Below are 14160 nucleotides of genomic sequence, written 5' to 3'. Positions count from 1 at the left end.
AATATCGTATCGCCACGATGAATCTTGCCACCATTCTTGCCCCCATAGACTGGCCACGTTCAGAGACACTATTTATCTACGGATGTGGATATAGCACTCTTACAAGAGGTGTTTGTGGCTGACTTCCAAGTTCCCACCGGATACAACGCCCATGTTTCCCCCGCATCCGACACCGGTAGCGGCGTCGCAATCCTGCTACACGACGGACTCCCTGCAGAGGACGTCATCTACCTCCCCACTGCGCAAAGTATGGCCCTCACACTGTTCGGCGTGCGTATTATTAATATCTCTCTCAGTGGTCATCGACCGTCTACGACTTGTTGACACATGGGAGGAGCTCCACGGAATTCAACAATGCTATACATTCTACACCACTCACTCGTCGAGCCGCATAGATCGTATCTACGTTACCCGCTCCCTTGCTGATGGCACACGTCATGCGGAAGTCTGGCCCTTGGCCTTTTGCTACCATGATGCTTACCTCTGTGACGTCACTCTCGCCCGACAGCAAGTGTGGCATAGTCGTGGTCTGTGGAAACTCAATGTCGCTCACCTGACCTCCTCAGACTATCGCCGTATGGTTAAAGAAGCGTGGGCACGTTTCCACCATCGTCGAGAAGCCTATGACTCCACCTTATCATGGTGGCTCTCCTGTGCAAAGCCGACCCTGATCAGTTATGGGAAGGAATTAAAGGCGTGGCAAACTAATAACCTGCTCTTCTACTACACCATACTACGTGACTGTACGACGATGCCTTTCTCTCCAGCCCGGCAGTCGATGGTCCATCACACGAAGGCACAGATCTCCTTGATCATGCGGCGTCACTTGGAAGGCATTGTAGTCCGTTCTCGAGCTGCTAATCGAATCCCTCAAGAACGTTCGTCGATGTACGACCTCCTTCAGGAAAGACAAGACGACGACGAGCTCTGATACAAGACCTCACTGGTGTGGAAGGGCGCCGGCACGACACCAAACAAAGCATCGGTCGTACTCTCCATGTTCATTTTACCAGGCTATACGCAGCCGTACCGCATTCTGCAGCACTGATCACAGAAGTCGCTCGGCTTATTACGAACACTCTTCCGGAGGATGCAGTGCATGGCTTCCAAGACTACATAACCACAGATGAAGTGGTAGATGCTATCAAGGCGGGTTCCGATAACAGATCTCCTGGACCTGACGGTATACCCATCGAATTTTATAATAGTTTTCAATATTTTTTGGGTTCCACGTGGACGGCAGTCGCACAAGAACTGATTTCAGCGATGACAGTGGTCCCGAACGCCTTTCTAGAATTCATTATTATCCCCGTACATAAACCGCGCGGGTTATCCAGGGTCCAGGACTATCGACCAATTACTTTGCTCAACAGCGACATGAAAATATTCACACGGCTATTGGCATCGCGACTCAAGAAGGTCGCACGTTACGTCACATCCTACGACCAGATTTCCCTAAGAGGCGACAACAACAATCGTACGGCCCTTTGCCGTTACAGAGACATGATAGCATTAGCGCATTATCAGCGTCTCCCTGGTGGGCTGGCTTCACTGGACTTTAGCCAGGCTTTAGACCGTGTTGACCTCTTCTATTTACGGGCAGTTCTTCAGCATATGGGTTTTCCTGGCGGTATTGTCACAGTGGTTATGCGTCTGTTGAGTAGTGCAACCTCTAAAATCATGTACAATGGTCGCCTAACACCGCACCTGGTCATCGCACGATCTGTGCGGCAAGGCTGCCCTCTTTCCACGATTTGGTATGCTATCGCCTTGGAACCCCTTCTCCAGGCCATGCACCAACGCTTGGAAGGTATGGCTGTGCACTGCCACCGTTTCTTTTGTACAGCCTACACAGACGACATAGTACTATATCTGCGCAGTGAAGATGAAGTACGAGCAGCACTGACATGGGTGGCGACTTACGGCGAAGCGTCGGGGAGCTCCCTCAACGTCTCAAAATCCAAGGTCCTGCTCATTGGTGAGGGTTTCCCGGAGAGATGCGCTGCCCTCCTTAGTGTCGCCGCCACCATACGGTGTCTTGGATTTGATTTCACAGCAGATCTGCGCCGCTCAGCGACTATCGATGGTAGACGCTTTTTACAGACAATTAGAGCATATAACGCAGATCACCGGCTACAAGCTCTCGACGTTTTCCAACACGCGCAATACGTGAACATGTATCATGCTTCCTGTATACCACACGTGGCTTAAGTACTGCCAGTCCCAAATCTCCTGGCCCGACGACTGTTGATGGCTTTCGGCTCCTTCGTCAGCTTGGGGATGTTATTCAAGGTGCAGTATGAATCCCTTGCACTGCCACGAGATCGTGGCGGGTGGGACTCATCCACATGCCGACTCGTGTCAAGGCACTATACGTCAGCTCCCAACTAAAATTTTGGCATCGTTGCCCGCAAAGCCTACTAGCCTCCTGCTTCACAACTTTGCACCGGCCTCCTTGTCCGCCCCAGTACTGGTATCGACTATTCCAACCCCCTTTTATTACATCCAACACTTTTTCCTGGAGTTCAGTTATATCTACCGGTCCTTAACACTTACACGTTTTTACCTCACGAAAACAGTCTCCGAATTGTTACAACAGTGCCACCCGTCCAACCCCATCGAACTAAGTATCCATAGTACGTGTGGCGACACATATGGAAGGCGATCCATGCGCGTTTTCTCGAATCAGACGTTCAATCAGCGTGGTACATCACCATGAATGGCAAACAAGTTAACCGAGATCGTCTGCACCGTATCCATCTCGCCGATTCATCCCCCTGCACCCTCTGTGGAGTGGGATGACACGGATGTCCACCAGTTCCACTGTGGCACAGCGTTCTCCGTCTGGACACTTGCGTGGCGAATTTTGGCGTTTCTTACTCGCCAGAGACCGGCTCAGATCGACGTCCACATGCTTTTGTACCCCGATCAGACTTTCTACCCCTCCGCCAAAACTCACTCTGTGAATTGGATCTGTAGTCACACGATCCGCTACCTTTTTACTTCTGGCGACAGGTCTACGCTAGGATATTGGACTTATCTCAATGAACGCCCTGATACGAAACCCACGCTATAAGCAATGCTTTTCCAATTTCTTACGGCGCACTTTCGATGACTCACCTAGTAGCTGGAACGTCCAAGCCCAGAGAAGCTGAAAACTGTATTAACCGAACCGAACTGAATAGATCTGCTACTCAAGCCCACGCCTACGCGATGCGAAGACACCTTTCGACGAGCTGGCATGCTGTAGGCGGAGACACTTCAGGAGCTCCTGTAAGAACTGGTCTTTAACTACAAGTCGCACGACGACTTTAATTAACTAAAAAAACTCCTTATTTGTTCCTCATAATTTGTTTTTAAAGGAAAAAGAAATTTGATTTTGGCTTTGAGAAACTTTTTTTTGTTCCAAAAGATTGATTCTTCGCCAACAAGACGAAGGAGACTCATTTTTGTTTACTGGGAGGAGAAACCTGCGTCATTGGAGTATTTGTTTTCTTTTGGAAAAAAAAAGAAAAAACGTTGGCAGAGCAGTTGCCCGCGAAAGGCAAAGGTCCCGAGATTGAGTCTCGGTCTGGCATACAGTTTTAATTTGCCAGGAATCTCTAATAAAATCTGTTTTACTGTGTAAATAGATGTGGTCGTTCCAAACCAAAAAATAGGAGGCCTCGTGGGAGCATGTTGAAACGTTTCTTAAAGGCATGGAATATTTAGAGGATTCAATTATTTGTGGCCGTTTATGCTCGCCCAAATTCAGTATCCTATTTTTTTTATATCTTTACATTCCCCTCCTACTGTGCCGTGATTTAAGATAAGCGTTTTAGCTTTGGTAAAAAAGAAGTATAAATTATTGGGACCCTTTTTACAGTTGAAATGCGTGCTTCTTGCTTTTCCATTTTTACATCGAATCCAGTGGGCTGTGCTGTGTGGTAGTGTTACGGCGAATGGGTCCTCAGTTCCATCGGCGAAATCGCCTGTCTAATGATTCTTATTCGAATGTTCATTTTTTGGAAATGGTTTATGATTAAAAGTAAAATAACATCATTACCAATAATTAGTAAATTAATTCTTGTCTAAAGATTAATTATTGTCAAAGGATTACTAATCAAAATTTCCTTTTTTTGTAAATGGTTCACGAAGAAGATCCAAGCACAGTAGTTTTAATAATGATTTGTAAATTATTCATTATCATCATTTAAGACTGATTATGTCTTTCAGCGTTCAGTCTGGAGCATAGCCCCCTTATAAAATTCCTCCACACTCCCCTATTCAGTGCTAACATTGGTGTCTCTTCTGATATTAAACCTATTGCTTCAAAATCATTCTTAACCGAATCCAGGTACCTTCTCCTTGGTCCGCCCCAACTCCTCCTACCCTCTACAGCTGAACCCATCAGTCGCTTGGGTAACCTAGCTTCTCCCATTCGTGTAACGTGACACCACCATCTAAGTCTGTTCACCCTGACTACTACATCTATAGAGTTCATTCTCAGTTTTTCTTTGATTTCCTTATTGTGGAAACCTCCTGCCATTGTTCCCATCTACTAGTACCTGCAATCATCCTAGCTACTTTCATATCCGTTACCTGAATCCACCCAGCTTTCGCTCCCATACAACAAAGTTGGTCGAAAGATTGAACGGTGCACAGATAACTTAGTGTCGGTACTGACTTCCTTCTTGCAGAAGAGAGTAGATCGTAGCTGAGCGCTCACTGCATTAGCTTTGCTATACCTCGCTTCCAGTTCTTTCACTATGTTTCCATCTTGTGAGAATATGCATCTTAAGTACTTGAATCTGTCCACCTGCTCTAACTTTGTTCCTCCTATTTGGCACTCAATCCGTGTATATTTCTTTCCCACTGACATTACTTTCGTTTTGGAGATGCTAATCTTCATATCATAGTCCTTACATTTCTGATCTAGATCTGAAATATTACTTTGCAAACATTCAATCGAATCTGCCATCACAACTAAGTCATACGCATATGCAAGACTGCTTATTTTGTGTTCACATATCTTAATCTCACCCAGCCAGTCTATTGTTTTCAACGTATGATCCATAAATAATATGAACAACAGTGGAGACAGGTTGCAACCTTGTCTTACCCGTGAAACTACTCTGAACCATGAACTCAATTTACCATCAACTCTAACTGCTGCGTGACTATCCAAGTAAAGACCTTTAATTGCTTGCAAAAGTTTGCCTTTTATTCCGTAATCTCCTAGAACAGACAATAACTTTCTCCTAGTAAACAGGTCATATGCCTTTTCTAGATCTATAAAGCATAGATACAATTCCCTGTTCCACTCATAACACTTCTCCATTATTTGCCGTAAGCTAAAGATCTGGTCCTGACAACCTCTAAGAGGCCTAAACCCACACTGATTTTCATCCAATTGGTACTCAACTAATACTCGCACTTTCCTTTCTACAATACCTGAGAAGATTTTACCCACAACGCTGATAAAAGAGATACCTCTGTAGCTGTTACAATCTTTTCTGTTTCCATGTTTAAAGATTGGTGTGATTACTGCTTTTGTCCAGTCTGATGGAACCTGTTCTGACTCCCAGGCCATTTCAATTATCCTGTGTAGCCATTTAAGACCTGACATTCCACTGTATTTGATGAATTCCGACTTAATTTCATCCACCCCAGCTGCTTTATTGCGCTGCAATCTATTGGCCATTTTCTCCACTTCCTCAAATGTGAATCTATTTCCATCATCATTCCTATCCCAATCTTCCACGAAATGTGAAACATTACTGATCGTAATTTCACCTACATTGAGCCACTCTTCAAAATATTCCCTCCATCTGCCCAAGGCATCCACAGGATTCACCAGCAGTTTTCCTGACCTGTGCAAAATACTTGTCATTTCCTTCTTACCTCCCTTTCGAAGACTGCTAATTACACTCCAGAATGGTTTTTCAGCAGCTTGACCCATAGTCTCCAAACTGTTTCCAAAGTCTTCCCAAATTTTCTTCTTGGATGCTGCAATTATCTGTTTTGCTTTGTTTCTTTCTTCAACATAACTTTCTCTGTCTACCTGAGTTCTAGTATGTAGCCATTTTTGATACGCCTTCTTTTTCCTTTTACAGGCTGCCTTGTCTGTGTCATTCCACCAAGCTGTTTGCTTCATCCTACGTTTACACAAGACTGTTCCAAGACATTCCTTAGCCACTGCTAGTACTGTGTCCCTATACCTTGTCCATTCCTTTTCCAATGACTGTTATTGACTACATTCAACTAACTGGTACCTTTCTGAGATCGCTGTTATGTACTTGTGGCAGATTTCCTTATCCTCAAGTTTCTCCACTTTTATCCTCCTACATATGGACCTGACCTCCTGCACTTTCGGGCCTCACAATCCCAATTTCACTGCAGATTATATAATGATCGGTGTCATCAAAGAATCCCCTGAATACACGTGTGTCCCTCAAAGCCTTCCTGAATTCCTGATCTGTTATTATATAGTCAATGACAGATCTGGTTCCCCTGCCTTCCCAAGTATACTGGTGAATGTTCTTATGTTTAAAAAAGGAGTTTGTGATTACTAAGCCCATACTGGCACAGAAATCCAAGAGTTCTTTCCCGTTCCTGTTGGCCTCCATATCCTCTCCAAATTTACCCATAACCTTTCCATACCCTTCTGTTCGATTTCGTTAAAATCACCCCTGAGCAGAACACTGTCCTTGTCCTTTACTCTAACAACTACATCACTGAGTGCCTCATAAAAATTATCCACCTTATCTTGATCTGTCCCTTCACAGTGCGAATATACTGACACAATCCTAATTTTCTTGCTAACACTGTCAAATCTATCCACATCAGTCGTTCGTTTCCATACCTTATTGCAACTACGCGGGGTTCCATTTCTTTCCTGATGTAAAGCCCTACACCCCATTGTGCTATTCCTCCTTTGTCTCCTGACAGGTAGACTATGTATTCTACCACTTCCTCTTCTTTCTCACCCCTTACCCAAATGTCACTAACAGCTAAAACGTCCAGCCCCATCTTACTTGCAGCCTCTGCCAGCTCTACCTTCTTCCCTGAATAGCCCCCATTGATATTAATAGCACCCCATCTCATTACCATTCGTTTGCCAAGTCGTATCTTAGGAGTCCCTGGTTTGTCAGTTAGAGGTGGGACTCCGTCACCTCCAAAGGTCCAAGGCGTTTTGCTCTGATTGTTACCAGCACCATATTTATAGCACTGGGGAAGCAGGTTGCTACCCTTACTTGCCCCCATTGGGTTTTACCCCTAACGGTTGAGGGACTAACCGGTGGATTTGGTAGTCTTTGCCGTATGAGTACAAAGGTGACCACGTCTCAGAATGTGTCCGAGATGCCCAGCCTTATTCCAAAGTAACTCGTATCCCGACTGTCGGGACCACTTAACTTGGCCACTCATACGTTGCCCGTTGTTCATTAACTAGGACATGACTACAGGAACCCACACCATGAACCGCAGTAAATTATTCTTGAAAATAAATATTTATTGAACTTCGTTATTTAATCGTAAATGGTGTTAGAATTTCTTTTTACTCCTCCGACTCAACAGCTATCTACGCTGACGAACAATTACACTAATGCACAATTACATTACAGATATTTACTTGATAGTGTATACATCCCGATCCGTTAGGATGACGATGGCAACGCATTGTATCATGTAGGGAAAATTTCCTGATGTGCGAGAGTTCAACTACCGCCAACAAGCAAATTCGTTAGAGATACGTCTAAGTCATGGGCACTCACTTGAAGGCATCCTACACGAAAGTAATACAATTGAGGTCAAGTGACCTGACGTGTGCGTGAGGATTTCCTCAGATCACACCAATCGATCGATTTGTGCAGCGTATTGATGGATGTACAGATAACCTGTGTGGCGAGCAGGTGGAGTCATATCAGAGACAAACACTGGAAGGTATATCAGAAACATTACTTGATCCTATGTAAACATGAGTCACATTACAATACTTCCACCACCTACCTGAATAGTTCCCCATTGGCAAGCAGGATTCATCTCTTCATATACATCTAGATATATTCGTAACCTCCTACGGCGTGTAGCAAGCCTCATCGGTACAAGACACACACTCCAGTAATTCTTGCGTCTAGCAGAGTTCTTGCTGCACCTGTCATTGTACGGACACGGCACTGTCTGTTACGTCATTGGTGCCCCTTCCAGTCCGCAGCTCGTGGTCGTAGTAGCATTCTCGCTTTCCGCGTACGGGTTCGATTCCCGGCGGGGTCATTCATTTTCTCTGCCTCGTTATGTCTGGGTGTATTGTGATGTCCTTAGGTTAGTTAGGTTTAAGTAGTTCTAAGTTCTAGGGGACTGATGGCCATAGATGTTATGTCCCATAGTGCTCAGAGCCATGTGAACAATTCTAAGTCAAACAGATCAGGAAACAACGAACACGAAAAAATTCTTCATGAAGTCACGCCGTTGTTTGCAACTTAGAACCAGAATGATTCGATGATACATATTTTCTCTTCCCTTTCATGGATTGGAAACTGGACCTTGGACCCAAATATTTAGTGATGGCTTGTGAACTGTATTTGTATCATTTATTGCGTGAGCCACGAACGCTGGGAATAACAAGGGTCGAGGTCCTTCATCGAATGAAACAGCGGACGGCTGCGAATTATAAAACGGAGGAGGGCATAACTATTGCTATGTATTATAGTAATATCAGTATTATACATTGTAGCTTAAGAAAAGAAACAAGAAAAATGATCCATTGGCAAATGGTGAATGTAATGGCGAAAGACATTCGAATATCATACAATTACACAAAGGAAGAAGTAATCCTTGTTACATTGTCAAGATCACAGGTTGTTACATGGTATACCACCCTTCGCTAGGACATGTTAATAAGAAACTACATTAGAAAGATTAAGATCAATGTTCATTGCATGAATTCAGTCAGAGATCTGAGATGACGATGAAATTACTAACAGCAAGGTAGTTTGTCGACGCCACAACGTATGCGGAGGCAATATAGGGAGTCCTGTGGAGTGAAGGCCTATGCTACTGCCGGTGGAGGTGAGGTTTGTGGGTTTGAGTTACAATCTGGAATCTAAATGTAGTGCCCTAATTTGGAATGTCTTAGACAGGTGCGAAGGTGGAAGTCCGATACATTGTCTTTACTACAGAATAAGTAGTTTGTGGTTAGTGTCAGACAGTTGAAACCAAAACAATGCACGTGACTCAAGACGTGTTTCACGGTTTACTTAACTTACTCAATTTTGGTGGCTCACATGTTAGGTGTCATAAAAGTAACAATATCGTGTATTTGACGAAAAGCGGCTTTTTATCCATTAGCTGTATACAGTTGAGCCGTGGTAAAAATTGCTGTTTTGAAGAGCACGCCGCAGCGCATTGTGTGAAGCACTCGCCCTCCGTTTCTGGCGGTGACGCCGCTGTGGCAATTGCGGCTTTGGTGTCTCCCTCCGGTGGGAAAGGGGAAACGTTGCCTGTTCACGTGCATTTAAGGGGCGCTATGAGCTCGTCAGTTGCTCGGTCTGGGTGAGTCTGGAGTCAGTCTGGGGTCAGTCTCTTGTCCCCAGCTTGCTAGTGTGTCTCTCGTCCGAATCTGTGGCGCAGTGAGAGAACTCTACAATTGGTCGCCCGGTCGGAGGCTTAGTTTCTGCATCTGAGTCTGCGCGTTAGGCCGCCACTCTGCTCCAATTGTTCAGGCAACGATTATTGGCCGTTGGATCGATCGGTTGGTCGCTCGTGCACTGAGACACAAGATGACTTGTCCGCCTTGAACGTCGACGCATGTGAGGTCACCACGTGAGTCCAGTGGGCCTCGCCGTATAGTGAGGCGTAGTGGCTTCTTGGCCGAGAGCGACAGGAGTCAACCCACGACATCGATCTGGCCGGTGCGAGCTGCGACACCCTGAGACGGGAGATGGACGCGCCATCCTGCGTCCGTTGAAGCGGCTGGCAGTGGACGGTTCGGGAGAGCGATTGGGGGGTGCTGCGCCAGGTCTTCTCCAGAAATCGCAGTTTATTAGAAGTTAAGTGATTGGTGATATGTTGTTTCATTTACTTGTTAAATTCTACTTGTTTTCTTGGTGGGATCATCAGCCGCTTTGTTTTGGGGTCGTCCTACCATTCTTCTCCGTTTGCCCACCCGGGGTAAGGTGGTTATTTATGAGTTGGTTAGTTCGTTTTTCTCTTGTGGTGTAGGGGCGGGTTGTTAGGTAATCATCCTATCAATCTGCCTTACGTTAATAGCTGCCTCTGTCACGTTTGTCGGATTCGGTGTGTTAACGAATTTGTTGCTTGAAGTTTAACGGCCTAATTCCTGAAATATGCTTTTATCTTGCCTATCGTCTTGAGAGGTGGTATATGTGTACCGTAGAGCATGATTGGCCAACCTTGTATAGTTTTATGTAAGACTGCATTTCATGGGCTTTTATTTAAGTGGTCATTTTAGTATATAAAGTTGCCACTCTTCCACCGTAGGACTTTTCTTAGAAGTTAAAATCAAGCTGCAGCTTTGGTGGCAAGTTAATCTTTTAATTTTAGTGTTTTGTACCATTTCTATCCCTCCTACGGGGTGCATAGTTTGTGTGCTTGTTTGAATTGTTAAAACTTTTACTTAAGGTGCTCTGGTGTGTTGCAGATTTGCACCTGTGTAGTCTTTCAGAGGTTGTTGAGAGAGGTCGTGACTACGGCCGTATGAAAAGGGAGCGGCAAGGTTCTCAGCCCGAAAGCTCATACACTCAAAAATTTGTTTCTCTCTGACTCTGATTGAATTGTAACTTGATAATTAGAGGGTGCTTTCTGCTTATAATTTTAAATATGTTTCTTAAAAAGAAGCTTTTATGAATAAAATTCCCATTTGTTAAAAGCAATTTCATTTTGATTTCATCAGTTACTCCTTGGCAACTACTTCCACGCTCACATAGTGTGATTAAATGTGTTAAAGTTCTTGATGAATCGCTAATAAATAAAGTAAATTCTTAAGAAAAAGTTTTGAAAATAAATTCACGGTTCAGCATTCAACTTCATTTTTATTAGTTTCGTTTTTTCATCACTGGAAGAAAGGCAGTATGTGGCATCTCGTGTACGTGACTCTAATGAAAATGTATGATTCAGCGTTCGCTTTTGTGTAGTTGGTGAGAATTATAACAGAGAGTGAAGGCCTGGGTAAATACATGCTGAGAGCTGGCAATATCGACGAAGAAGAGTGAAATATCCGTTTAAATCTATTTTACCTCTGTGAAATCTTCTGAAATGCTGTGTCCATCGCAACGGCACGAATAGCAGATGGCAGATGAGACATTATTCTGATTAGCCGCCAGTTTATACCTTTGAATAACGGAGTATCTCTCATTGAGTTGCGAATAGACTTTTGTAGCTTCATATATTTATTTCAATTAATTCTTATTTTTAGGGCTGTACGATACCTAAATTTGAAGCTTCGTAACTATTAAGTTCAATAACAGGGCTTCTATATACGTAACTTAATGTTCCATTGTGATAACTGCCTTACTATCTTTTTAGACACAGAATATAAAGCTAACCACAAAATCTGTTGATTCACTTCGTTACGGTATGGAGGTGAATGCATATGGTACCTGTCACCTGCCTTCAGCATCGACTGTTACAAGAGCGATGAGCTATCGAGACCTCTGTTTATGGTTCTGCACCTAAAGTGACGGGATAAAATAAAAACTCACTGCATGAAGTAATGGAAAAAAATTTATTGATGCACCTCAGGGTAAACACACATGAACACAAATATTTAATACACATTGCAAGGAGGTAGAAAACATCTGACAAAAGCTGTGGAGAGTAGCATTACATTAATTTTTTGAATATGTACATATGGAGACGAATCTCTTATTTTTTGCAGCACTGAGCTAATCAGAGGGCTGTAAATAGCTGTAATCCCAACATTTCTTTACACAGTGTGAGGAACATCTGTTTCGTTCCACACGGGACACGACGATGTTAGATAAAATCAGAACATCCTATTCTGGCACGCAAACATGGCAAAGGTTCTGACAAAAATATTTACACAGCACGAAGCGATTCCCTAAGTGGACTCGCTGTCGATTGTTTCCTACTAACTAGTAAAATCGTACCACCATAACACAGATTTCCCGTTATTGTAGAAGTCATTATTTCAGTTCGGTCCTGAAATCTTAAAGAACCGCTGAATAGCAATTTCCTGCAGTCGAATACAAAGTTTATATCATCTTCTAAGTGATTCAGGTACCACGTAGGAATTCGGAAATACCTTTGCAAGGCAATCTTATTGTTATTCAGATTTAAAGAATGTAAGGTACAAAAAACAGAACTCTAGCGCAGTTCCTTAATCTTCATGTACCGTGTCATAAGACACAAGTCTCGTCAGTATTAGAGCACATACAATTTAGGAGAATTGCTTTACACCGCACGGCAGCCGTTTCATAGTGTTGAAACTTAGCTTTATTTATTTCTGTCTGTGAGTTAATCAGGTAATATTTCTCCGTGAGTCTCCACATTCAGGTTAAATGGCAGCAGAAGTCCATTTGACAGCCTTTCTGTACTAAGTGTATCAGATAAGTAGAACTGTATTTTAATATAAAGGCCTAAACCTGGCGTTGACGGAATGCTGGATCAGTTCACGAAAGCTGTGTATCACAGCCTTAAAACTATGTGTCCTATGGGCGTACCAATTAATTAGAAGTGTATGACGAGAATGTCTGGGACTGAATTACGCAGCAAGACGTCTCTGGCACAGGTGTTGCTGGTCCACTATGACTTCTATGTCAGTAAAATTTTTAGTTAATCACTTTACACACAGGTGTCCTTGGTAAAAATACATTTTCTGTAAATTTGTAACTTATCGTTTAAAGTCTTTTTTCCAACACTCAACCCTGTGAGCCATTTTGTACAGTCACTGTGATGAGAGGTAGCACCATATTAACCCTGTTAGCCGACGTAGTATGTTTGATAACACCTGTTCTCATTTGCAATCTATTTTAACAAATACCATGTTCTTTAACGGCACTACTACAGTAAGATCCACAAAATAGAGTCTAGGTGACGTGAAACATGATCAGAGAACTAGTTCAGGGCACACAAAAGAACGGCACGTGATCACAGCACTAGTGCTGTGATGTCATTACATTGCAGTCACAAATGTAGTACGTATGTGTACAAGAATGGTCTATCTCGTCTTGCGCATAGGAATGATACTGACTCAATGAACATAAGGTAACTATTGCATGGTTCATTTATACTGGTTCTTCATCCAATATAGTGACACCAAACAAAATGTAACAAGTCTTCCACAATTTATTATGTCCAGCGATGCACCAAGTTAACATCGACGTACCTGCCAGACAGTGACGGCTAGCACAAGGGCGTAATTCCCTTGGAAATACCTGAAGAGAAATTATGTGTCGTGTAGAGGATACGGATGCTAAACAACCTCACGAGACAACAGGAGGAGGCAGCGTCAGAGCGACTATTGCCAAAAACACGTGTGCTGTAGTTAATTCAGGTTCACTGACTGAAACGGGTTTGGTCCACACCGAATAGTCAGCCAGCTGTAGGTACAGATTCTTTCGGGACGCCAAACACCAGCAGTAGACGCACAAGGGCTCATGAGAGGACTGTTGTCGCGCCTCCAAAAGGCGACGGCACAAATAAAACTGACGCAGTTCCGTGTCACTTCGGCAGCTGAAAGTGACGTCCACCTCTCACTGATCTCCCTAGGGTCTTCGGTGATGGAAACATTGTTACTGTCTCAAACAGGTGTCCGCAGCGGTCCCTACGTCTTGCAGGCGTCGCCCGCACCACCGCCAGCACCGACACCGCCGTTCATGAAGGTGGTGACGGTGATGTCATCGGTGTGGTGGGGCTGCGCACCCACGACCTGGCCGCTGAGCTGCCGCAGGCTGCCGAAGTTGGCGAGGGACGTGGTCGTGTCCCAGGTGGACTTGCAGTAGTAGCGCTCCTTGCGGGACGATCCTAGTGAGGTCGTGAAGGTGCCGCCGTGCTGCAGGCGGCTGCGGCCCGACGCGCTCGTTGTCGTGGTCGTGCCCCTGACGACAGAGGGACGAACAGCTCAGTAGCCTGACATGCTATGGTATCCAGTGGTCGTGCCACAGATGAAGAGCACACACCTTATATACACACATATAAAAA

The 14160-nt window shown here is 44.3% G+C and overlaps 1 protein-coding gene across 1 annotated transcript in view; it reads right to left on the bottom strand.

The window, feature by feature from the left end:
• Positions 1 to 11703: 11703 nt before the first annotated feature.
• Positions 11704 to 14160, bottom strand: part of LOC126336238 (neuropeptide CCHamide-1 receptor-like) — a 521028-nt gene continuing 518571 nt past the window's right edge. Inside the window, exon 8 of the mRNA XM_049999728.1 lies at positions 11704 to 14057. Within this exon, the coding sequence (XP_049855685.1) occupies positions 13784 to 14057 (274 nt within the window). The 3' untranslated portion in view covers positions 11704 to 13783. The remainder of the gene's footprint in view (positions 14058 to 14160) is intronic.

This window comes from Schistocerca gregaria, chromosome 2 (assembly GCF_023897955.1).
Source record: "Schistocerca gregaria isolate iqSchGreg1 chromosome 2, iqSchGreg1.2, whole genome shotgun sequence".
In the NCBI taxonomy this organism is placed as follows: domain Eukaryota; kingdom Metazoa; phylum Arthropoda; class Insecta; order Orthoptera; family Acrididae; genus Schistocerca; species Schistocerca gregaria.
The sequence above is the reverse complement of the archived record's forward strand: the minus strand, read 5'-3'. Positions and strand labels throughout refer to the sequence as shown.